Below are 24,303 nucleotides of genomic sequence, written 5' to 3'. Positions count from 1 at the left end.
AACTCCCTGAGGGACTGAATTGCTGGGCAGAGGGCTGTGGGGACCATGGTCTCGGGGAACATCTAGCTCAATTGGCATAACGCAGTTTATAAAGAAAATGTTCTACATTCTACCTTGGTGAGTAGCATCTGGGGCCTTAAAAGCCTGTAAGCAGCCGTCTAAGATACTCCACTGCTTTCAACCCTTCGGGAGCAAGGGAGAATGAAGAAAATGAGATACAAGGGAAAGATTAGTCCAAAGGACTAACAGACCACAACTACCACAGCCCCAACCAGACTGAGGACTAATAGACCACAGCTACCAAGGCCTCCACCAGACTGAGTCCAGTACAGCTAGATGGTGCCCAGCTACCACCACTGACTGTTCTGACAGGGTTCACAACAGAGAGTTCCAGGCAGAGCTGGAGAAAAATGTAGAACAAAATTCTAACTCACAAAAAAAGACGAGACTCACTGGCCTGACAGAGACTGGAGAAACCCCGAGAGTATGGCCCCTGGACACCCTTTTAGCTCAGTAATGAAGTCACTCCCAAGGTTCACCCTTCAGCCAAAGATTAGACAGCCCCATAAAACAAAACAAGACATAATGGGGCACAACAGTCCAGGGACAAGGACTAGAAGGCAGGAGGGGACAGAAAAGCTGTTGGTAGGGAACCCAAGGTCAAGAAGGGACAGTGTTGACATGTCGTGGGGTTGTTAACCATTGTCGTAAAACAATATGTGTACTGTCTGTTTAATGAGAAACTATTTGTTCTGTAAACTTTCATCTAAAGTACAATTTAAAAAAAGAAATATTAGGTCATAATCTAGAGAACATCAAGTTTAACCTTGTCAGTGTAGCTACATCCTGACAGTTAAGCTGCTTCAGTTCATAGCAACATAGAGTTATTGGTCACCCACTATGTGACAAGCACTCTGAAAACTAGACTGAGGAGTTAGAGCAATAAAAGGCAAAGTGTAATATGTGGCTCTCTCCCTAACTTTCTTCTGGGGTCGACACAAATATCACTTCTTCAGAGAAGCCTTTCATGGCCACATGATATAAATAGCACCTTCTCCCACCACTCTCCATCCCTTCTAGCCTGCTTTAATTTTCTCCCTAGCACTTGCCACCACCTAACGTATATTTAGTTGTTTACTTCTTAATATTCTGTCTTCTCCAGCTGGAATGTTCTATCTCAAGTTCCTAGACAGAGCCTGGAACATAGTAGGCGCTTGATAAATATTAACTGAATGAACTGCAAGCTCAGCTGTTTGGAGAAAACCTAATGTATTTATTTTGTCTCTCAAAATCTGACCTTCTTCCCTACTCTTTCTTACCTACTAAAACCTAAAACCAAACCCATTGCCACTGAGTCAGTTCCAACTCATAGTGACCCTACTAGGGAGCAGAAAAGAATTAGTGTCTTAGTTATCTAGTGCTGCTGTAACAGAAATACCACAACTGGATGGCTTTAACAAAGAGAAATTTATTTTCTCACAATCTAGTAGGCTAGAAGTCTAAATTCAGGGCATCACCTCCAGGGGAAGGCTTTCTCTGTCCGCTCTGGAGGAAGGTCCTTGTCATCAATCTTTCCCCAGACTAGGAGCTTCTCTGCACAGAAATCCCAGGTCCAAAGGACACACTCTGCTCCTGGCACTGCTTTCTTGGTGGTATGAGGTCCCCATGTCTCTCTGCTTGCTTTTCTCTTTTATGTCTCAAAAGAGATTGGCTTAAGACACTATCTAATCTTGTAGACCTCATCAATATAACTGCCACTAATCCATCTTGTTACATCATAGTGATAGAGTTTACAACACATAAGGAAATCACATCAGATTACAAAATGGTATATAATCATACAGTACTGGGAATCATGACCTAGCCAAGTTGACAGATATTTTGGGGGGACACAATTAAATCTATGACATTAGTAAGTGTCCCAGCCAATTTAAAGCTATACTCCATCCGATAAAGGCCCATTAGGAATGTTCAGTCTCTCTTAAATAAAATCTTCACTCTCTAAGCTTCCTCCTTGCCCTGCTTCTTACCCCAAAGTGGCATTCAGGTATAAGTACGCATGCATATGGCTTGCAAATCAATAATCATTGACCTGAAGATATTTAAAATCTTGTCTTTTCCACTTAGGCATTTATTGCTGAAATGCAAATGGTGGCTGAAATTCTTCAACATCTAGTTCAGAGGCCTGAGGATTATTTGGAAAATATTGAAGACATTATTAAACTTTATAAGGAAACGATTCTTCATCCTATAGAAGTAAGAACAAGATATGTTTCTGAAAAGGAGAGTGTTGATATTTGTGTTCTATCACTGGTTAAATACCTTTCGCATTTCTTCATCTCTATATATTATCTGTCTGATTCTCCTCTAGAGCCAGGTAGAAGGCTGTTAGAGTAAGGCTTTCACCTCAAAGGCTATTTCATAGAGCAATATGTATTTTACTCTTACAAAGCAGCTATGTTGCTGAAAAGTGATAAATGAACTGCATTTTCCAAAAGTCACTAGGGAAATTTATTTATGGATGATGGTTAGGAAACTCATGTTAAAAGACTATTTTGTAAAAGCATTTTCAATCCCTAATTTATGGGCTTATCAAAACAAGTGTACACTTAAGGTGCATCTTTTGTTCTAAAAGGAATTGTTAATTTGGTTAAATGGTAATCTAAAGAAGAGTTATCTTCAGACTGGTTTCTATGGTTATCCCATTCAAAGTTGATTATATGTAAACTTGATAAGACTATTATATATTATAATGGGAATTTTTAATTAAAATAATTAACATTTAAAATAGTATGATTACTGTGATAACAATTATGTGAAAAGTGTATTTTATGCTGTCAAAAATCCAGGGAAGAATGTGCCAATTATAGTTAGTTGTGTTGGAGATTTATTCAGCAAACATTTATTCAACATGACTATTTGTCCAGATGCTGCACTAAGCACAAGAACTATAAAGACAAATAACAGTCAAGTTCCTCTTCCCATCTAATAGAGAAACTAAAAGAATTTGTTTTTGCTGTTTTAATGGTGTTTATGTATTTTAAGAGAAATGAGTGGATACTTTTCATTCTCATTATCCACCCCCCAAAATTAAATTAAATTAAATTGTTTTTCTTATGTATGACTTTTATATTCTCCTCCTCTCCTTCTGTCAAACCAAAAAAACCAAACCCATTGTCATCTAGTCGATTCCGACTCACAGCAACCCTATAGGACAGAGTAGAACTCCGTAGGGTTTCTAAGGAGCAGCTGGTGGATTCAGACTGCTGACCTTTTGGATAGCAGCCAAGCTCTAAACCATCACAGGCCTTAAAACACAGCTTCTTAGAAGTAAAGTACATATGTACCAAAAACATCCTTTTTTCCTTCAACAAAAATACCCTGAGTACTCTTTAAGTGGCTGGCACTGGGTATGAAGTAAAGCATAATTAGAATCCGATTCAGAAAATTAGATTCATGGTGGGAAAAAGCAAAGGTAGTCTCTACAAGGACAGGGACCAGGTCCTCCATCTTAGCATCGCTGAAGCCCAGTGCAGCACCCACAGTGGGAAGTGGTGAATGCTCAACAAAGTGCTGCTGAACAACCAAAGAGGTCGCAAAGGAAAAAGAAGGATAGCTTCCATTTCATTAAGTGTAAAACTTCTAGAAATTAAAAAAAAAAAAAAAAAGCCCACTCAAATTAAAAGAAGACAAACTGGAAAAATATCCACATTAAACATGATAAAAGATTTACAGCTTTGATCTATTAAGAGGTCATAAAAATGATTTTTTTTAAACCTATAACTCCATACCCTCCTTAAATTGGAAACAAATATGAGCAGACAATTCACAAAAATAAAAGAGAAAAAGGATTAAAGAACCTGTGGAAAAATGTTCAACCTCACTAATAATGAAGAAATGCAAATTTGAATAATGAAATATCATTTCCACTATCACATTTTAGAAGATGAACAGATATTAAGAATTCTTAATGCTATCAAGTACTGATAAAGGAGACACTCTCATACCCTGTCGACAAGAATATAAATTAGTATGGCCTTTTTAAGGAGCCATGGTGGCATGGTGGTTAAGCACTTAGCTGCTAATCAAAAGGTTGGTGGTTTGAACTCAACAGCCGCTCCAAGGGAGAAAGATGTGACAGTCTGCTTCCGTAAAAATTACAGCCCTGGAAACCCTATGGGGCAGTTCTGCTTTGTCCTGTAGGGTCACTGAGTTGGAATCAACTCTTCAGCAACAGGTATGGCCTTTTTTGAATAGCTTTTCCGCAAAAAGTCCAGAAGTGGAAAACTTCTAGGCCCTGCAGAAAGGCATAGATAAAATGTACTGCCCTAGTGCTGACAAAGCAAGAATTTCAAAGTCAAGAACTTAGACTTTCAGCCTAAGTGACACTTGCTAAATGGTAAAACAATTGCCTTCTGTGGTAATTCCAGAGTGGGGAGGGGGGGTATCATAAAATCTGACCTGGCTGATATATCACCTCACTTGGGTGGCCAAGATCACCAAAATTTTAAGTAAAAGAAAAAGAAATGCTTGAAAAACAAAACTAACAAAGCATTGTTACCTACCTAAATGTCAAACAGCAGAGGAACTTTAAATAAATTGTGCTATAGCCACAGTATGTAATTTTATAAAACCATCAAAATGTTGTAATGACAGTGAGCTTGTAAAAGTAAAGAGAGAGGTTAATTATATGTTTAGTGAAAAAGTAAGCTCTGAAGTTGTATATAGGTTATGATCTCAAACATGCAAAAAAAAAATGTTTTCACAGAGTACAAGAAGGAAGGGAAACTGTAGTAGTAGAGTTACCTTTGGGTGGCTGGATTAGAAGAGACATATTTTGCTTCTCCTTTTCTGTTTTCTAAATTTTCTATAATAAAGATGTCTTTTATAATACAAATGTACTTTATTTTTTATTGATGATATTATCTAGATGAAGAAAGCCTGTGTGACTTAAATTTCAGTCAGAATCTTCTCTGGTTTCAAAACCAGATACCAAAGCTTCAATATATGTAGATAAACAAACTCCCCGAAACATTTTCTATTGGAAAGGACATTAAGACTTCAGTATAGAGAAAAAAGGAGAAAATAGAAGGGGAATAAAATTGATGGTAGGAAGACTAGTTCTGGCTTGTATAATAGATCACTGAAAATTATGAATGTTATACCATATATAAAGCAAAGGATTTAACTTTAAAGATTTCTTCATGGTATGTTAAGATTCTGATCTTGTATTCAGTTTTCCCTATAATCCTGAATTATTAAGATTTCTGTTATCTGCAGGAAATAATGGCTGAGCACAATTCTCAGTATCTCATTGAGCTAGATGGAAATAAGCCACCAGAGGAGCTTTTCCTGGTGAGTACAATTATCAGAAAGAGTATCCCACAATTTAGAAAATTAAAAAATTATTGACTGTATTGTTCTTATTCTAATAAACATCAGAAATACATTTATGTTTTTGATACAACCTATTTTTGAAAAATTCATTTTGACACTTAAAATTTTGATGTTGTATTTATTTATCTGTCTATATTTAAATCAAAACTACTTTTGAATTTGAAAGTGCCTCAAAGAAAAGTAAAAGCAAGTAACAGCCAATAAGCACATGAAAAGATGCTAAACATCATTAGTCATTATTGTTGTTAGTTGCTGTCAAGTCGATTCAGACTCGTGGTGGCCCCATGTGTGCAGAGTAGAACTGTTCCCATAGGGTTTTTCAAGTCTGTGACCTTTCAGAAGTAGATCACCAGGCCTGTCTTCTGAGGCGCCTCTGGGTGGGTTTGAACTGCCAACCTTTTTGCTAGTAGTCCAGCATTTAACCATTTTCAACACCCAGTGACTCCATTAGTCATTAGGGAAATGCAAATCAAGCCCATAATGAAATTCCACTTCCTTAGAAGTAAGGGTGGTGGAATTTCGGCTCCTTTACTTTGGACATGTCATCAGGAAAGACCAATCACTAGAAAAGGGCATCTTGTTTGTAAAAGTAGAGGATCAGTGAAAACAAAGGAAACCCTCACTGAGATGAATTGACACAATTCGAAAAACAGTGGACTCATGCATACCAACAATCATGAAGATGAGATAGGACCAAGGAACATTTTGTTCTGTTTATGCATAAGGTCCCCACTAGTGGGAGCTGACTCAACGGCAACTAGCAACAACAGGATGACTTAAAAAAAAAAAAAAAAGATAGTTGCAAGTGTTGGTGAGGAATGTAAAAGTGGTGCAGCCACTTTGGAGATGAGTTTGGCAGTTCCTCAAAGGTTAAGCACAGAGTTACCACATGACTCAGCAATTCTACCCCAAGGTATATACCCGAGAGAAGTACAAGCATATGTCCACACAAAAATTTGTACGTGAATGTTCATGGCAGCATTATTCACAATAGCCAAAACATGGAAACAACCTAAACGTCCATCAAGTGATGAACGGATAAATAAAATATTCCATACTATGAAATATTGTTCAGCAATAAAAAGAAATGAAGTATTGACGACACATGCTGTAACTTAGATGAACCTTGAAGACGTTATGGTAGGTGAAAGAAGCCAGCCACAAAAGACCACCTAGTATATGATTGCATTTATATGAAATGTCCAAAACAGGCAAATCTATAGAGATAATAAATAGATCATGGTTGCCTAGGATGGGGGTGGTAAGAGTGAGTGTGGTAAGGGGGAAGGTGGGGAATAACTACTAATGGATACAGGGTTGCTGTTTGCCATAATGAAAATGTTCTAAAACTAATTGTGATAATAATTGCACAACCCTGAATATACTAAACACCACAGAAATGTACACTTTAAATGAGTTAATTATATGGTATGTGGATTATAGCTGTTTTTTAAAAGAATATATATAAGAAAACTACAATATCGTTTTCACTCTAAAAATAAGCAAATGACAACGTGAGAGAAATATTTTCCATACTTATTATAAACGAAAGTTGACTATCCTTAATTACTTAAAAAAAAAAAAAGCCTCTGATATTTCAATAGGAAAGGTCAAGTGACTCAATAGAAAAAATAGGCAAAGGGCATGAAGGCAATTTACAAAGAAACGTCCAATAAATATTTTTTCAAATGGCTGTAATCTAATTGTTAGTCTAAGAAATGCAAACTTAAACAATGAAATACCATTTTCTTGGCAGATTTAACAAATGTATCCAACACCTGGGATTTGGGGAGGGTTTGGGAAAATGAGTGCTCCCTTATGCCCTGTCCGTAGGAGCATACAGTGGCACCGATTCTGAAAAATAATATGACATATGTATATCCAAAGGGTTTTTTAAACTGTCTATACTCTTTGTAAGGAGCCCTGGTGGGTCAGTTTGAAGTGCTCAGCTATTAACTGAAATATTGGCAGTTCAAACCCTCCAGCCGCTCCACGGGAGAAAGATGTGGCAGTCTGCTTCCATAAAGATTTACAGCCTTTGAAACCCTACAGAGCAGTTCCACTTTGTCCTATAGGGTCGCTATGAGTTGGAGTCAATGGCAGTGGGTTTGGTTTGGTTTTGTACCACGGACTACTGCACACCATCGTGACTTTGTCCTCAGTATTTCTCATCTCAAATTCTATGTACTACCCACCGAAAATACAACAAAATATTATTTTTTAGAAATTTCTGTGTGCTACTCTCATTTTTGCCCCAGATTCTTCCACACAGTGTCCTGACAGCATAATTCTTGAGATTCAAGAACAAAGAGAGAGCCTTTTTACCCCTTACCCCTGTGTTCATATATACAGTCCCACGGAAGGATTCCACTTGGCCCAGCTTGAACCACGAGTCCATCTCTAGGTCACTCTCCAGCTGGGGAGAGGGGAGACTATAACCGGGCAGGCTTAGAGCACATGAAGGCTAGGAGAGGCGAGGGAGGTGGGAAAGTGTCAGGGTTGGTGATCTGTAGCTCCACCAGAATCAAAGTGGGGATGGAGCCATTTTCCAAAGAAAGTAGAGGTGCTGTTATGAAAAGAAGGGACTATTGAGACGCTAGATAAGCAAAAGCTGTAGTTGTCCACCTCAGGACTGGTATTCCTATATTCTGGTTTTAAGAGTTCTCTGCAATGTGGGCAGATGCTAACAGGCAATAACCACCGGTACTAGAGGAAGGAAAGAGTCCGTGATTGCTGTGGCAAGTCCTCTAATAATGACAGGTGTTAGCTCCCTGGGGAGTTTTAACTGTAATCGTTTTGATACCAGGATATAGTGGAGTGGACAAGTTCTTAGTTTCATAATTGTAAAATAAAGACGTTATATCAGCTTGTCTCTTGTAACTCCAGAATATTTATTTTGCTTCCATTTCTTCCCCCAAACTTACCTGGATTTTATAATCAATGAAAAAGATAAAGTGCTGCACTTTCCCAGAATGTTTGAGACATTCAAATGCCAATGTCTAAACATTTGTTCTTTAAATTTAGACAGTGATGGAGCGACTTAAATATCTGAACCTAAGAAGAGCAGCTGTTATAACCAAACTTCAGAGTGCAGAGGAAGAAATTAATGACATAATGGAAACTGTAAGTTCTATTTAACTGGCTGAAAGTCTACTGTTTCATTACCATATATTGTGACCTTAAGTTTGTATACTTTCAAGGTCTAAAAGGAGTTGCAGGATATCTTTTATAAAAATGGGTTTGACATCTGCAGAGAAGCTGTAATATTAGCCAAATAAAACACAACAAAACAGAAGTTTTGAAACAAAGACAGACAATAAAATCAGAACAATTAACGACAGTAGTAACGAAAAGGAAAGAAACCCAGGTTCAGTTTAAAAATCTTTCAGCACCAAAGAAGAATAAAACCGTAAAAGCCCTCAACTCCAAAAGCACTCATTCATTCTTTCAGTCATTCAGCCAACTTTTTTGAATGCCTATTGTGTTCCTGACACTGATACATTACAGACTGATGGTGGTCAAATTATAACTGTGCTAAGTGTTAAAAGGGCCACAAGCACTATTAGAGGATTTGATCTATTCTGGGAAGTTTAGTTTTACTTGTGTAAATAGAAATGAAAAAAGAAATACCATAATCATAAATAGATCTCATAATGCAAAAAAATAATTGTTGAAGAAAGAGGCAATTTTGCTATCCTATGCTGTGTAATCCATAGACCTCAATGGGTGAGCTTGGCTGGAACATGAGCTGAGACCTCTGGTCAGCCCAGAGCCTGGGAAAAGTAACCTGTGTGGTAGGCCTCCTCTTCTAGGTCTTCACTGAAGGCAAAAGAAAAAGCATCCACAAAACCTGGTTTAAAGGGTGAGAGAAGATATAACACCTGATGAGTTGGGAGAAGAGGTAGGGTGTGTGTGTGTCTGGGTGTCTGGGTGTGTGTGTCAGGCTGGCACCCAGCACAGTAGAAGGTAACAGCATTGGTTTTCAAATCAGACAGGCTTGGATTTGAATTCTGGCTCTCTAGCTTACCAAATCTGTGAGTTTGCTTCACCCTTTATTTAATGGCAAAAAGGGTTAACAACCCTTACCACATAGGGTTATTGTAAGGATTAAATGAGATGATGCTTGTAAGGCAGGGCTTCCAACTCCTGTTGGAACCCCTGCTGGCAATTTGCATTTCTAACAAGTTCCCAGGGAGTTATACCTAAGAATCACCTGGGGATCTTGTTAAAATATAGATTCTGATTCAGTATATCTGGGGTGGAAATGCAAATTCTCAGCAGGGAACTTGTTAGAAATGAAAATTCTCAGCAGGGGTTCGAACTGGAACAAACTGTTTCAAAGCCCTGTTGTAAGGTACCCAGAACCAGTGGTGATACTCAGAATATCTAACAACTGTATTGTAGAGGCAAGGCTGCCTTCATAGGCTTTCCACCTGTGCAAGCACACAGGACCCTGTGCAAGCACACAGGACCCTGTGCTTAGAAGGGCCCCATGCTTATTTTAACATTCTGCTGTTGAAGTATTAAATTCTTAATAATTTCCGAACAAGAGCCCTTCATTTTCATTTTGCAGTGGGCTCCACTGTGCAGGGGGATTCACCCAATCACAACAGAATTGACAGGAGTTCTTCAGCACTGTGTCAGGCATTAACTGTTTAGTTTCTGGGTCCTGGGAAGATCCAGACGTTCTTTGGGGAGAGACTCAGGTGGGAGGGGAGCTTGAGGGTGGTGGCTAGCTGCCAACTTTCTTGTGCCTCCTCCAGCCCTTGGTAGTTCTGGGGTCCCTTACATAAGAACCTCTAGTTCAGTCTCTCTACAAAGTAAGCCTTCCATATCCTGATTATTTGTGGGGTGGGGGTAGTTGGCTGATTGAACGGTGTGGAAAGTTGCTCTGGCCACCAGCATTTCCCTTTAAGAATTTTCAACTAATCCTCCTGTTTTCTGCTATCCATTCATCCCCCCTTCAGAGGTACCTGGTATCACCAGGTCCTGAGCTTTTCTGGGATTTTGCAGAGTGAATTAACTTGCTTCTTGTCCTCATCCCATTGCACACCTGTCCCTGCTACCATAGATACTTCACTTTCACCTTTGTCTGCTATAAATCAGTTACCACTCATCCATCTGCTATCTAGCTTACGAGATTGTGTTGCCATGCTGGTCAGCTTTAGCTCGTCTGGTCTCCTCTCCCATTCTCTATGTCCTTGTGTGTTTATTCCTTTTTGATTCCTCTGCTGTCATTTTAATCAAGATTTTGGGAAAGCAGCAAACATAAATGGATGTGTCCAGTCTGCCTTCCTTAACCAGAATCCATTGTGATCATTTTTAAGACTGTGATACCAAACTCATTTAAAAGTTCATCTCCTCTTCTCCACTCAGCATTTGCTAGACCTGTGACTCCAAAGGCTTGGAGTTGAGAGAGGAACGTAGTCTGTTATTCATATACTTTTCCTTTGTCTCTTCCCATGTTGGAGCAGGAAAGAGAGATAAGGACAGAGTGCCTGCCTCCTGATATAACAGTACAGTTGCAGTCCCTAACTCATTGTCTATAGACTCCATGGGCCCAATGTGCCCCACTAAGGAGGTTCTCAGTCTCATGTAGCTCCTCTAAGCACTGACAGTCTCCTTAAGATTTAGCTACCTCTTCTGGCCCTCAGCTGGGGACATTCATGCAGCATCCCCACAGTGTGCATGCCTCTTTGCTCTCTGATGGCTACAGAAGTCCAGGCAAGACCATAGCTCATCTGTCCTCCATAGTCAGTGCTGGAGTCAGCAGATTCATGTGAGATCCATATCTGAAGGTTGGGGGGAGCCAACCTCTACCCTTTTCCCCTGGTAGCCACCCACCATGCCATCTCTCTCCAGTTCTCTTATCCTCTGCTACAGTAGCACAAGGACAGGCAAGCCTTCCAGAAATCTTTGTACTCTGTAGAGAAGTGATTCCTAGCTTCTCTGGAGGTCACCAACAAAAAGGATTGTCCAGGGAGACTTTAAATTTTAGTAGTCATGTAAGAGCCACTTATAGCTAAGTAAATGCTAAAACATTATATATGTATCTTACTATTTAAAATATTACAAGTATATTTTACTATTTATAAGCTTAGGTAAATTGAGAATCTGATACATTTTCAAACTTTTTCAATAAAAGTTTTTCAGAAGCTATTTTAAGACTATATCTTCTGAAAATGCTCAGTAAAATTTAAGCAGGGTTTTACAACATGAAAACTATTATTATTAAATCTAGGATAAGTGTTGTGCTTAAGAAAAAAAGCCACTGACAGGGAACACAACAGAGAGTCCCAGATAGAGCAGGAAAAAAATGTAGAACAGAACCCAAATTCACATAAAAAGAGCAGCCTTAATGGTCTGAGAGAGACTGGAGGAACCCCCAAAACTATGGCCCCCAGACACACTGTTAACTCATAACTGAAACCATTCCCGAGCCTGCTCTTCAGACAAAGATAAGACAAGACTATAAAACAAAAATAATACATGTGAGAAGTGTGCTTCTTAGGTCAATCAGATACAAGAGACCAAATGGGTAACTCCTATCCAAAAGCAGGATGAGAAGGCAAGAAGGGACAGGAACTGGTTGAATGTCAGTTGACTGCAGCCCCAACATCATCTCGACTGTAACTTCATGAGAAACCCAGAGGAAAAAACCACCCAGCTAAGCCACTCCTCAAATCCTGACCCAGAAAAACTATGTGAGATGATAAATCCCAGTGGTAAAGGGAACCGGGGTGGAAAGGGAGAGTGTGCTGGCACATTGTGGCAATTGCAGATAATGTCACAAAACAATATGTGTGTAAATTTTTGAATGAGAAATTAACTTGAGCTGTAAACTTTCACCTAACGCACACTTTAAAAAAAAAGAAAAAAAGCCAAAATTTGCTGTCTATTTTAAATAGTAAAGCACTATCAAGTAAGAAATAAAATACATAATACTGTGTATTTCAGCCAAATTTATGCCCATGTTTTTAATGTAGTAGTTTTGATTAAAGGAGCCCTGGTGACACAGTGGTTAAGCACTCGGTTACTAACCAAAAGGTTGGCAGTTCAAACCCACCAGCGGCTCCTCAAGAGAAAAGACCTGGCAATCTGCTACTGTAAAGATTTCATTGGGGCAGTTCTAGTCTGTCACAGGGTGTTGCTATGAGTCAGAATTGACTTGATGGCACACAACAGCAATAATATTTATGATTAACAGGATGAGCTGTTCCGTACTCTCGCATCTTATAAACTAATTGCACCAAGATATAGATGGCAGAGAAGCAGATGGGGACGTACATGTCCTGTGACTTTAAAAGAAGGTAACATTTTTTCAGGATTACCAGATTGTTCTGTGAGGTAAGTAAGGTTTACAGAACTTAGTTTTAAAAATTATTTGTACATCTTGTCAGTTGCTTATTATTATGGTAAATTTTAAGTTTTCTAGGTAAAATGTACTGTCTTTCATCGGAAGAAGCATTAAAAGCATTTTCATTGAATCCACGTCCCTATCTTCTTCCACCTATGCCAGCACCACCATGTAAAGTATTCATATTTGGACCTCAACGTTCAGGGAAAACAACACTTAGCAATTTGCTTGCAGAAAAATATAAAGGACAGGTAACTCTATAGCTCTCTACCTATTGATCTGTCTGTCTATACTTGATTACAATTTGTAGAATTTTATTTGTACTCACTTTTCTTAATTTTATACTGTCAGTTGGATAATTTTACCACTGGGCTTTCTCACCTCACACAGTTTTTCTGGGTCGGGAATTGAGGAGTGGCTTAGCTGGGTGGTTTTTCCCTCTGGGTTTCTCGTGAAGTTATAGTCGAGATGATGTTGGGGCTGCAGTCATCTGACAGCTTGACTGGGGCTGGAGGATGGCTCGGTCATATGAGTGAGGCCACATAGATCTCTCCATAGGGCTGCTTGTGTGTCTTCATGACATGGCAGCTGGATTTCTCCAGGAAGTGATCCAAGGAGGAAACTTCAATGTCTTTTATGACTTATGGTAGTCTCAGAAGTGACACACTGTCACTTGCACCATACTCTATTCGCTTAAAGCAAGAACTAAGTCCTGCCCACACTCAAGACAAGGGAAATTAGGCACCATCTTTTGAAGGGAGGAGTATCAAAAAATTTGATATTTTAAAACTACCATAATATGTCTCAGACGAAGGGATGATAATTTTAAAATATAAAGAGTTTTTACATATTAATACACAGATGAAGCCCCAATGGGAAAAAATGGTAAACAAGCAATTGACAAAATAATAGATATAAATAGCCATTAGACATGAGAAAAGGGCCATCACCTCTCTGGTAACTAAAGAAATGGAAAAATAATAATGAGATATGTCATGTCAATCTCACTGCAAGAATTAAACACACCATTTTCCAGGATGGAGAAGGGTACATTCTCATACACTGCTGGTAAGAGTATAACTAACTGTTAGATATGGCAGTTGGGCATATGTAGAAAAGCCTAAAAACAATACATATCCTTTGAACTATCAATTTATTTTAGGAATTTTTCCTAAAGAAACTATCAGACAAATACACATACACACACACAATTGTGTTTATCATAGCATAGTTTATAATAACAAAACATAGATACCTAAATATATATTACAGTAAGACCTGTGATAGCTGGAAATCGACAGGACTGCCTTGTTCTTCCGGGTCTTGCGAGTTGTCTGCCTTTAACAGGGTGCAGTCTTAGCACTTTCCTATCACTGACAGGTTTCTGCCTTATACAGGTTCTGGCTTTTGAAGGTTTTACTGTGTTGATATTTTAGTTAAATAAGTTGTAATACACTCATCTAATGCAGTACTGTACATTGTTTAAAAAATTATGTGGATGTATATTCATTGGCATGGAATAAAGTAGTATATAGGCATATTGAAGGAAAAGCAAAACAGAATCTAGGGGTCTGGAAATATTATTTAAACTTAAAAAGCATATAGAAATCTATTTCTAAGATCCCAACATTAGGTGTTATAAAGCCTATTATATACCTGACAAAGGACTTGTATCTAGAATATATAAATAATTCTAACCCAATCTTTAAAATAGGCAAAGTTTGAACATACACTTCAAAAAAGAAAGTATGTGAATGATCAACAAGCACATAAAAAGAATCTCAAATTATTAATGATTGGGGAAATGTAAATTTAAACTAAACGAGATAGTCTTCAATCCATGAGAATTGCTAAAATTGAAAATTTTCACAGAACTAAGTGTTGGTGAGGGTGCAGAGCAACTGGAACTCTCATACATTGCTGATAGGAATTTAAATAGTACAACCACTTGGGAAGACAGTAGGACAGTTTATTATAAAGTCAAATACATACTAACCGTATGACCCAGTAATTCCACCTCTGGTATTCACCCAAGAGAAATGAAAACATATGTCCACAAAAAGACTTGTGTCATGGTTTGAATTATGTCCCCCCAAAAATGTGTATATCAGTTTGGCTGGGCCATGATTCCTGGTACTGTGTGATTTTCCTATGTGTTATAAATCCTGCCTCTATGATGTTAATGAGGGAGGATGGGTGGCAGTTGTGTTAGTAAGGCAGGACTCAATCTACAAGATTGGGTTGTGTCCTGAGGCCATCTCTTGAGATATAAAAGACAGAAGCGAGCAGAGAGACAGGGGGACCTCATACCATCAAGAAAGCAGAGCTGGGAGCAGAGCGCGTCCTTTGGACCAGGGTCCCTGCGCAGAGAAGCTCCTAGTCCAGGGGAACACCTAAGAGAAGAGAGGAAAAGCCTTTCCCTGGAGCTGACGCCCTGAATTTGGACTTTTAGCCTACTTTGACTGTGAGGAAATAAACTTCTCTTCGTTAAAACCATCCACTTGTGGTATTTCTGTTATGGCAGCACTAGATGACTAAGACAACTTGTATGCAAATGTTTACTTCTGCTTTATTCATAATAGCCAAAAACTGGAGATAACCCAAGTGTTCATTAATAAATGACTGGATAAAAATCTGTGGTATACTCATACATTGGAATACTAGTCAACAATGAAAAGGAACAGGTTACTGATAAATACAATAAATACAGATACATACAATAACACAGAAGAATCTTAAAATATTATATTTCCCTGAAAGCCTGAAAAAGATGACATACTGTATGGTTTCATTTATATGAATTTCTATAAAAGGCAAAACTAATCTATAGTGACAGAAAGTAGAAAGTGGCTGGCAGGGGTCAGGAATTGACTACAAAAGGGCATGAGGGAACTTTTTAGGGTGATGGAAATGTTCTATATCTTGATTATGGTTGTTGTTATATGTATATATTTATAAAAACTCATCAAACTGTATACTTAAAATGGGCACCTTTTATTGTATGTAAATTACACTTACAAAGTTTATTTTAAAAATATATGTAACCAGAATATACATTACTTGATATATACATACCCACACACACTTATCTTACATGAAAAATATGACTAAATGTCTATGAAAGCAAGTACTCAAAAAATCAGTAAATTCTGAAGATAACGTCACTCCAAAGGCACCTCAAGCAGCATTAATGTTTTTGGAGCTATATATATATAAGCAAAGTATTCAATATTTGCAATAATTTATGTTTATGTTGATTTCCTCATGTAATCTTTGCAGGTTGTTGACTATGCCAAACTTGTTCAACCACGTTTTGATCAATCCCTTGAAAAATTAATTGGAAATACTATAGCTGAAGCCACTGAAACAGCTATTAAAATTGTGCAAGAAAAGCTTCTCGTAGAACTACAAAACAGAAGACAAGGTGAACCATCTTTTAAAAATTCTAGATAATTTAGTTCAGGTGTGATTTAAGTTTAAGTAAATAAGTAAGTGCAGTGACTTGAAGGCAAGGACTTTGTTTTGCTAATCTTGATAGCGCTAGCACCTTACACATTGCAGCCTCTTAATAAATGGTATTGAGTATGTATAAATGAGGAAAAATCAATTTTAGATGTCTAAGGAAAATAATCAGAAAGAACTTATAAATTTGGATTTCTTTACTTGTGCGTGTGTACTTGCAGGTCAAAGACTGAGCAGTATTTATACCTTCATCTACATGAATCATTAAAACAACAATCTACCTGACTCCTGTGGAGCTGTTTTGTTCTGTTTTAAGGCTTGTATGTCAGCCCTGTTGGCAGTGAATCTTTCTATCTGGGGAATATAAGTTTCAAATTCAGAAAGTCATAAAGCAGTGGATTTGGAAAAAGCCTTGGTGATCAATTAACACAATTCTCTAATTTTACAGATGAGGAATCTGAGGCTCATAGAGGTTTTAAAAAAAACCAAACCCGTTAATGTTGAGTTGATTCCGACTCATAGCGACCCTATAGGACAGAGTAGAACTGCCCCATAGAGTTTCCAAAGCTCTCATCTTTAGCGTTTGACTGCTAACCAAAAGGTCAGCAGTTCAAATCCACCAGCCACTCCTTGGAAACCCTATGGGGCAGTTCCACTTTGTCCTATAGGGTCGCTATGAGTCAAAATTGACTCAGTGGCAACAGGTTTGGTTTTTGTTTGTTTTTAATCTTTACAGAAACAAACTGCCACATTTTGCTCCCGCAGAGCGACTGGTGGGTTTGAACACCCAACCTTTCAGTTAGCAGCTGAGTGTTTAACCACTGGGCCACCAGGGCTCCTTATGAAGTTTAAATGGCTTCCTTAAATTCACCCAGCTAGTAGCATAACTAAGACTTGAACTCCTGTTTCCAAAATCCCCGTAGTGTTCTTTCTCCTGACCATTGTGCCTCTTGCTGTGTCTCACTGACTCCTTATCACATTATTTTAGAAGAGACACAAAGGCTTTTTTCTGTTTTTTCCCCAGGAAAAATGAGAGTCCTCATTTCCAGGCTACTTTTGAAATTCATTGATTCGTTTTGGTAGAATTTATATCTAGAGTTAGCCCCCTTGTAACTGGTCTCATTAGAATACATGAAAGTAGTTTAATGTAAACATCTCCTCTTAATAGAATGCCCTGAATGCAATACTTCATATACATTACATAGGGTCTTTCTCACTTTCAAAGATCTTGATCCATAATTTGAGATTAACTCCATCAATTTTAGACTAGATTCAACCACCGCTGTTTGGATTTCCCAGAAGATGCGTCCTCTTCTGAATTTAGCTTGAATTTCTGGCTGCTCCCTGTCGATGCACTGCTGCTGCCGCTTTTGAATGATCTTCAGCAAAATTTTACTTGTATGTGACATTAATGATATTGTTTGATAATTTCTGCATTCAGTTGGATCACCTTTATTTGGAATAGGCATAAATATGGATCTCTTCCAGTCGGTTGGCCAGGTAGCTGTCTTCCAAATTTCTTGCCATGGACAAATGAGCACTTCCAGTGCTGCATCCATTTGTTGAAACATCTCAACTGGTATTCCATCAGTTCCCAGAGCCTTGTTTTTCGCCAGTGCACAGACATCAGTTTGAATCTCAGTCACTTGCTGACAACTGTGGGCAAGTTACATAATCTCTCTGACCTTCAGTTTCTTCATCTACTAGAAGTGGAGATAAAAAAATGCCTACTTCATCTGTGGGCCTATTATGAGGAATGAATAGGATAATGCATGCAATGCACTTAGTATAGCTCCTGCATACAGTAAATGCTCAATAAATATTAGCTATAATTACTTTTTTTTTAAAGTACAGTAGAGCTTGGACCTCTTCCTTCAGTACTATCGGTTCCTAATCATATGCTACCTCCTGAAATGGTTGAACATCCACCAATTCTTTTTGGTACAGTGACTCTGTGTATTCCTTCCATCTTCTTTTGATGCTTCCTGCGTCGTTTAATATTTTCGCCATAGAAACCTTCACTACTGCAACTCGAGGCTTGAATTTTTTCTTCAGTTCTTTCAGCTTGAGAAATGCTGAGCATGTTCTTCCCTTTTGGTTTTCTATCTCCAGGTCTTTGCACCTATCATTATAATACTTTACTTTGTCTTCTCGAGCTGCCCTTTGAAATATTCTGTTCAGCTCTTTTACTTCATCCTTTCTTCCTTTCACTTTAGCTACTCGACGTTCAAGAGCAACTTTCAGAGTCTCTTCTGACATCCATTTTGGTCTTTTCTTTTTCTTGTCTTTTTAATGACCTCTTGCTTTTTCATGAATGATGCCCTTGATGTCATTCCACAGTGATCTTCGGTCATTAGTGTTCAGCGCATGAAATCTATCCTTGAGATGGTCTCTAAATTCAGGTGGGATATACTCAAGGTTGAACTTTGGCTCTCGTGGACTTGCTCTAATTTTCTTCAGCTTCAGCTTGAACTTGCTTATGAGCAATTGACGTTCTGTTCTACGTTGGCCCCTGGCCTTGTTCTGATCGATGATACTGAGCTTTTCCATTGTCTCTTTCTATAGATGTAGTTGATTTGATTCCTGTGTATTCCATCTGGTGAGGTTCATGTGTATAGTCGCCATTTATGTTGTTGCAAAATGGTATTTGCAGTGAAGAAGTCGTTGGTCTTGCAAAATTCTATCATGTGATCTCCAGCATTGTTTCTATTACCAAGGCCATATTTTCCAACTACCAGCCCTTCTTGTTTGCAACTTTTGCATTCCAGTCACCAGTAATTATCAGTGCATCCTGGTTGCATGTTCAGAGTGCAGAAGTTGGTAAAAATCTTCAATTTCTTCATCTTTGGCATTAGTGGTTGGTGGGTAAATTTGAATAATAGTCATATTAAGTGGTCTTCCTTGTAGGTGGATGGATATTATCCTATCATTGACAGTGTTGTATTTCAGGATAGATCTTGGACATCTTTTTGACAATGAATGCAACACTATTCCTCTTCAAGTTGTCATTCCCGGCATCGTAGACCATATGATTGTTTGATTCAAAATGACCAATACCAGTCCATTTCAGCTCACTAATGCCTAGGATATCGATGTTTATGCATTCCATTTCATTTTTGATGATGTCTAATTTTCCGAGATTCATACTTTGTACATTCCGTGTTCCAATTATTAATGGATATTTGCAGCTGTTTCTTCTCATTTTAAGTCATACACATCAGCAAATGAAGGTCCTGAAAGCTTGACTCCATCGACATCTTTAAGGTAGAGGAGTCAGCTCTTCCCCAGTCGTCTTCCGGCACTATATCAGACAATGTTCCACTGCTATTCATAAGGTTTTCACTGGCTAATTCTTTTCAGAAGTAGACTGCCCAGTCCTTCTTCCTAGTCTGTCTTAGTCTGGAAGCTCAGCTGAAACCTGTCCACCATGGGTGACCCTGCTGGTATTTGAATACCAGTGGTATAGCTTCCAGTATCACAGCAACATGCAAGTCTCCACAGTACAACAAACTGACAGACGAATGGGGAGAACCCATTTATTAGGTTCTCAGTGTATGCTCAGTTTTTGTCATCTTATATGATAATTCTGATACTTTCTAGTACTTTCTGCTCATCCTTTTGTTTTTCTGTCATTAAGTTATATTGATTGCTCCCCCCCCCCTTACTCTAGTGGTTAATTAGAAGTTTTACATGCTGTTTTGATGCATTTACTACCATTTGCCTTTGAATCGACTTCTACTCATGGTGACCCTGTGGGTGTCAGAGTAGAACTGTGCTCCACAGGGTTTTCAGCAAATCTTTTTTTTTCAAAAGTAGATCAACAGGACTTTCTTCCTAGGTGCCTCTGGATAGACTCAAACCTCCAACCTTTCAGTTAACAGCTGAGTGCATTAACCATTTGCACCACCCAGGGTTTTTGAGCCTGTATTTTTCTGTATGTTTGAATTGAATGATAACAGTAATAGCTAATAGGTGAAATACTTCATAATTTACAAAATGTTTTCACATGCATGATTTCATTTGTTTCTCAGAACATCTGTGATGTAAAATATTACTGTTATTTCAGATGAGAAATAAATTCAGCAACTCTCCCCCAGGTCAACAGAGTTCATGGCAGAGTTCAGAGTCCAGCCCTGGCCTTTGAATCTGAGTTTCATTCCACTACTCAGTTACCAAACCAGGAGACCACTGTTGGAGGCAGAGGGTTGGGCCCAGTGGCTGGCTCCTTTCCCTACCCAACCCCTCCTCCCCAACACCCAGCGGGCAAGGGAACCATGAAAATTGATACTCAACTTGAGGGTCCAAACAAGCAGGGGTAAGGCCAGACCCTGTTCCATTCAGCCACCCCACCTCCCCCAAGGACTGCCTCTGGAGCACAACAAGGGTGGGAACCTCAGAAGCACCCTTTTGGCCTAGTGAGACCTGGCCCCTTAAATATTCCAGACTGTGATGCAAATGAAACCGGCTCCTCCTAGAGCAGCCTAGGCCTCAGCCAGACTTAAGGTTGTTTTAAACATTAAAAAATGATAATGCAGATGATGGCAGTTAACCTGGAGCAGGAGCCTGGTGGCTTAACGGTTAAGTATCAGGCTGCTAACTGAAAGGTTGGTGGTTCAAACTCACCAGCTGCTCTGCAGGAGAAATATATGGCAGTCTGTTTCCCTAAAGATTCCAAAAAACAAAAACAAAAATCAAATCTGTTGCTGCAGAGTCGGTTCTGACTCATAGCAACCCTGCAGGACAGAGTAGAATTGCCCTATAGGGTTTCCAAGGAGTGGCTGGTGGATCTGAACTGCCCACCCACACTTTGGTTAGTAGCCAAGAGCTTAGCCACTGCACCACCAGGGCTCCACAGCCATGGAAACTCTATGGGGCGGTTCTACTTTGTCCTATAGGATCACTATGAGTTAGAATCCACTCAGTGGCATGCAAGAACAACGACCTGGAGCAGGCTTCCTGTGTGCCAAGCATTTTCTAAGTGTTTACATTCATCATCGCAATGAATCCTTGTAACAATGCTTTAAATTTTATGATCCACATTTTGGCAAGTAGAAATTGAGACAGGGAGATCAAGTAATTTACCAAAGTCACACAGCTCCTAGTTGAAGGAGTCAGAACTCAAACCTAAATCTGTCTGGCTTTAAAGCAAGGTTTTTCCATCACTAAGCCTGTCCACCTATCCCCAACTACCTTTCACTAACACAACCAATTATTATCTTTCAGCTGCATTAGCTTTAAAAGAATTTCAAAGAGAATTTGGAAGAAAGGAGTATGAAGAACTCCAGATGGGAGCATTTAAAAGCCTAGAAGACATGCACTCTTCAATTGATGAAGAAGGTAAAAAAATATATATATTGTTGATGTTATTGGCCAAATCTTTCCTGACAAATAGATTAGCTGATAAAGCCTATTATTCTTTCACTGTGGTAGACAATCAAGAAACCCTAAGAGAAAGCTCTCTAGAGGACACTGAAGAAGCCAAAATGAAGACAGAAAAAGTCTCCAATGATCAAAGTGCCAGAAGTGATAAAGATGGTAACAAACAAAATGAACTACAAGTGCCATGTTTACGGATCTTATTTCTATTTATTTCCTATTTGATCATACATTTACACTGAGCTCAAAATTACACACACACGCAAATGGAAACGTCTGGAGAAAAAAAGCTAGCTAGTTTGAACTGAAGAGCTATAGAACAGAAATAGATTTACTAGAATGAACAAGAAAACGTGATAAAACGAGGCAAACACAGTTAGAGCCCAAAGAAAATTTTTTAATGTTTTCAAACATGATCATGTAATTGTAAATTCTTTCTTGAAATCTCTCTTACTCTTTTCAATGTACTGAAATAAGAGAACCATAAACCCAGAGTTTTAGCTGCAAAATTTTATCATATAGTGTTACGTATTCTTATAAAATTTTTCTTCTCATATTTTAGCATAACTGAGAGCATGCAAAGTAAACTCTTTTTACCTTTTTCGGTAAGAAGGCAAAATGATAAATGTTATAACATTTAATTATAATGTAATAATAGCAATATTGGCAGTCCATGGTATATTCAATATTCTTCACCAACACTGTAATTCAAGGGCATCAATTCTTCTTCAGTCTTCCTTATTCATTGTTCAGCTTTTGCATGCATATGAGGCAATTTAAAATACGAATGCTTGGGTCAGGCAATATCTTTGCTTTTTATCACTTTAAGGAGGTCTTTTGCAGCAGATTTGTCCAATGCAATGCATCATTTGATTTCTTGACTGCTGCTTCCATGGGCATTGATTCTGGATGTAAGTAAAATGAAATCCTTGACAACTTCAATATTTTCTCCATTTATCATGATGTTGCTTATGGTCCAGTTGTGAGGATTTTGTTTTCTTTATGTTAAGGTGTGATCCATACTGAAGGCTGTAGTCTTTAATCTTCGTTAGTAAGTGCTTCAAATCCTCTTCACTTTCAGCAAGGAAGGTTTTGTCATATGCATATTGCAGGTTGTTAATGAGTCTTCCTCCAATCCTGATGCCACGTTTTCGCCATATAGTCCAGCTTCTTGGATTGTTTTCTCAGCATTAAATAGGATAAGTATGGTGAAAGGATACAACCCTGACACACACCTTTCTTGATCTTAAACCACGCAGTATCTCTCTAAGCAATAGTTTTAACCAGTCCTTTATGTTATACATTTATTTTCCGTTTCTTTCTTTCTTTCTGTTTTTTTGGCTACTATGAATAATGCTTCAGTGATGTATTTATACATTTTGACATAAGTGGAATGACTAGATTAATGAGTATGAAGCTATAGACAGAGTCAAATTGCTTTGCATAAAAGTTGTTCTAAATTATGTTCCCCTCAGTACTATACATAGTACATGTCTTTCCTTTCTTAGTATTTTATCTCTTTTTAAATATTTTAATTTTATTTGATTATTTCTAAAGTTAATATTTTAATATTTATTAGTTATTTATATTCTATTCTGAGGTGCCCATTTTTGTCTGTTGCTCATTTTTCTCAATCGTGTCGATTATATGGCCTCTGTATAAACTTTATATATTAATCTTTTATTTTTCATTTTTTTCAAAAATTAGGTGTTTTGTCTTTTAAATCAGCTTGCTGTTTTTGAAATTGAGATGTTTTTCATATTTTTATAGTCAAATAATTATTTTTCCTTTGTTGATTTTTTATTATTGTTTTATTGTGATAAAAATATAACAAAACACTTGCCAATTCAACATTTTTTGCATATGCATTTCAGTAATATTGGTTACATTCATCATATTAGCAGCCATCACCACTATCTGCTTCCAGATTATTCTACCACCATTGACAGAAACTCAGTGCCCCTTAAGCTTCGATTTCCTTTTTTTCCCTCTCCCTCCTACCCCTGGTAAACTTTGATCCCTAACAAACCAAAGGAAAAAACAAAACAAACTCGTTGTTGTGGAGTCAATTTCGACCCATAGCTACCCTATAGGACAGAGTAGAACGGGGCTTGCAGTCTTTACTGAAGCAGACTACCACATCTTTCTCCTGTGGAACAGCTGGTGCATTTGAACTGCTGACCTTTCGGTTAGCAGCCCAGTGCTTTAAGCACTGCGCTGCCAGGGCATATATTTGCCTATTTCATATAAGTGGGATTATACAGTATTTGTCCTTTTGTGACTCAATTATTTCATAATGTTTTCAACATTCATCCATGTTGATGCTATCTATAAATGTTCGGTAGAACTCTCCAGTGAAACCATCTAGTCTAGGACTTTTCTTTGTTGGAAGGTTTTTGATCACAGATTTAGTCTCTTCACTTGACATGGATCTCTTGAGATCTTCTATTTCTTCTTGAATCAATGTAGGAGGTTTATGTGTTTCTAGGAATTTCTCCATTTCTTCTAAGTTACCTAATTTGTTAGTGTACAGCTGTTCATAATATTCTGTTACAAAACTTTTTATTTGTGTAGGATCGGTTGTAATGTCCCCACTTTCATTTTGTAATTTGAGATATTTGCATCTTCTCTCTCTTTTTCTTTGTTAGTCTACCTAAAGGTTTGTCAATTTTATTGATGGAAACCAACTTCTGGTTTCATTGATTCTCTCT

At 38.2% G+C, this 24,303-nt stretch overlaps 1 protein-coding gene across 2 annotated transcripts in view; it reads left to right on the top strand.

The window, feature by feature from the left end:
* The window catches only part of AK9 (adenylate kinase 9), a 135,442-nt gene that overhangs the window by 26,827 nt on the left and 84,312 nt on the right, over positions 1–24,303 (top strand). For both annotated transcript variants that reach the window (XM_023727645.1, XM_004372457.2), the window contains 8 exons: positions 2,128–2,256; positions 5,281–5,359; positions 8,426–8,520; positions 12,605–12,744; positions 12,825–13,005; positions 16,034–16,178; positions 21,440–21,553; positions 21,623–21,751. In XM_023727645.1, coding sequence (XP_023583413.1) covers positions 2,128–2,256; positions 5,281–5,359; positions 8,426–8,520; positions 12,605–12,744; positions 12,825–13,005; positions 16,034–16,178; positions 21,440–21,553; positions 21,623–21,751 — 1,012 coding nt within the window. The remainder of the gene's footprint in view (positions 1–2,127; positions 2,257–5,280; positions 5,360–8,425; positions 8,521–12,604; positions 12,745–12,824; positions 13,006–16,033; positions 16,179–21,439; positions 21,554–21,622; positions 21,752–24,303) is intronic.

Source organism: Trichechus manatus, unplaced genomic scaffold (assembly GCF_000243295.1).
Source record: "Trichechus manatus latirostris isolate Lorelei unplaced genomic scaffold, TriManLat1.0 scaffold00017, whole genome shotgun sequence".
Lineage (NCBI taxonomy): Eukaryota > Metazoa > Chordata > Mammalia > Sirenia > Trichechidae > Trichechus > Trichechus manatus.
This window is presented reverse-complemented; position numbering and strand designations above follow the sequence as displayed.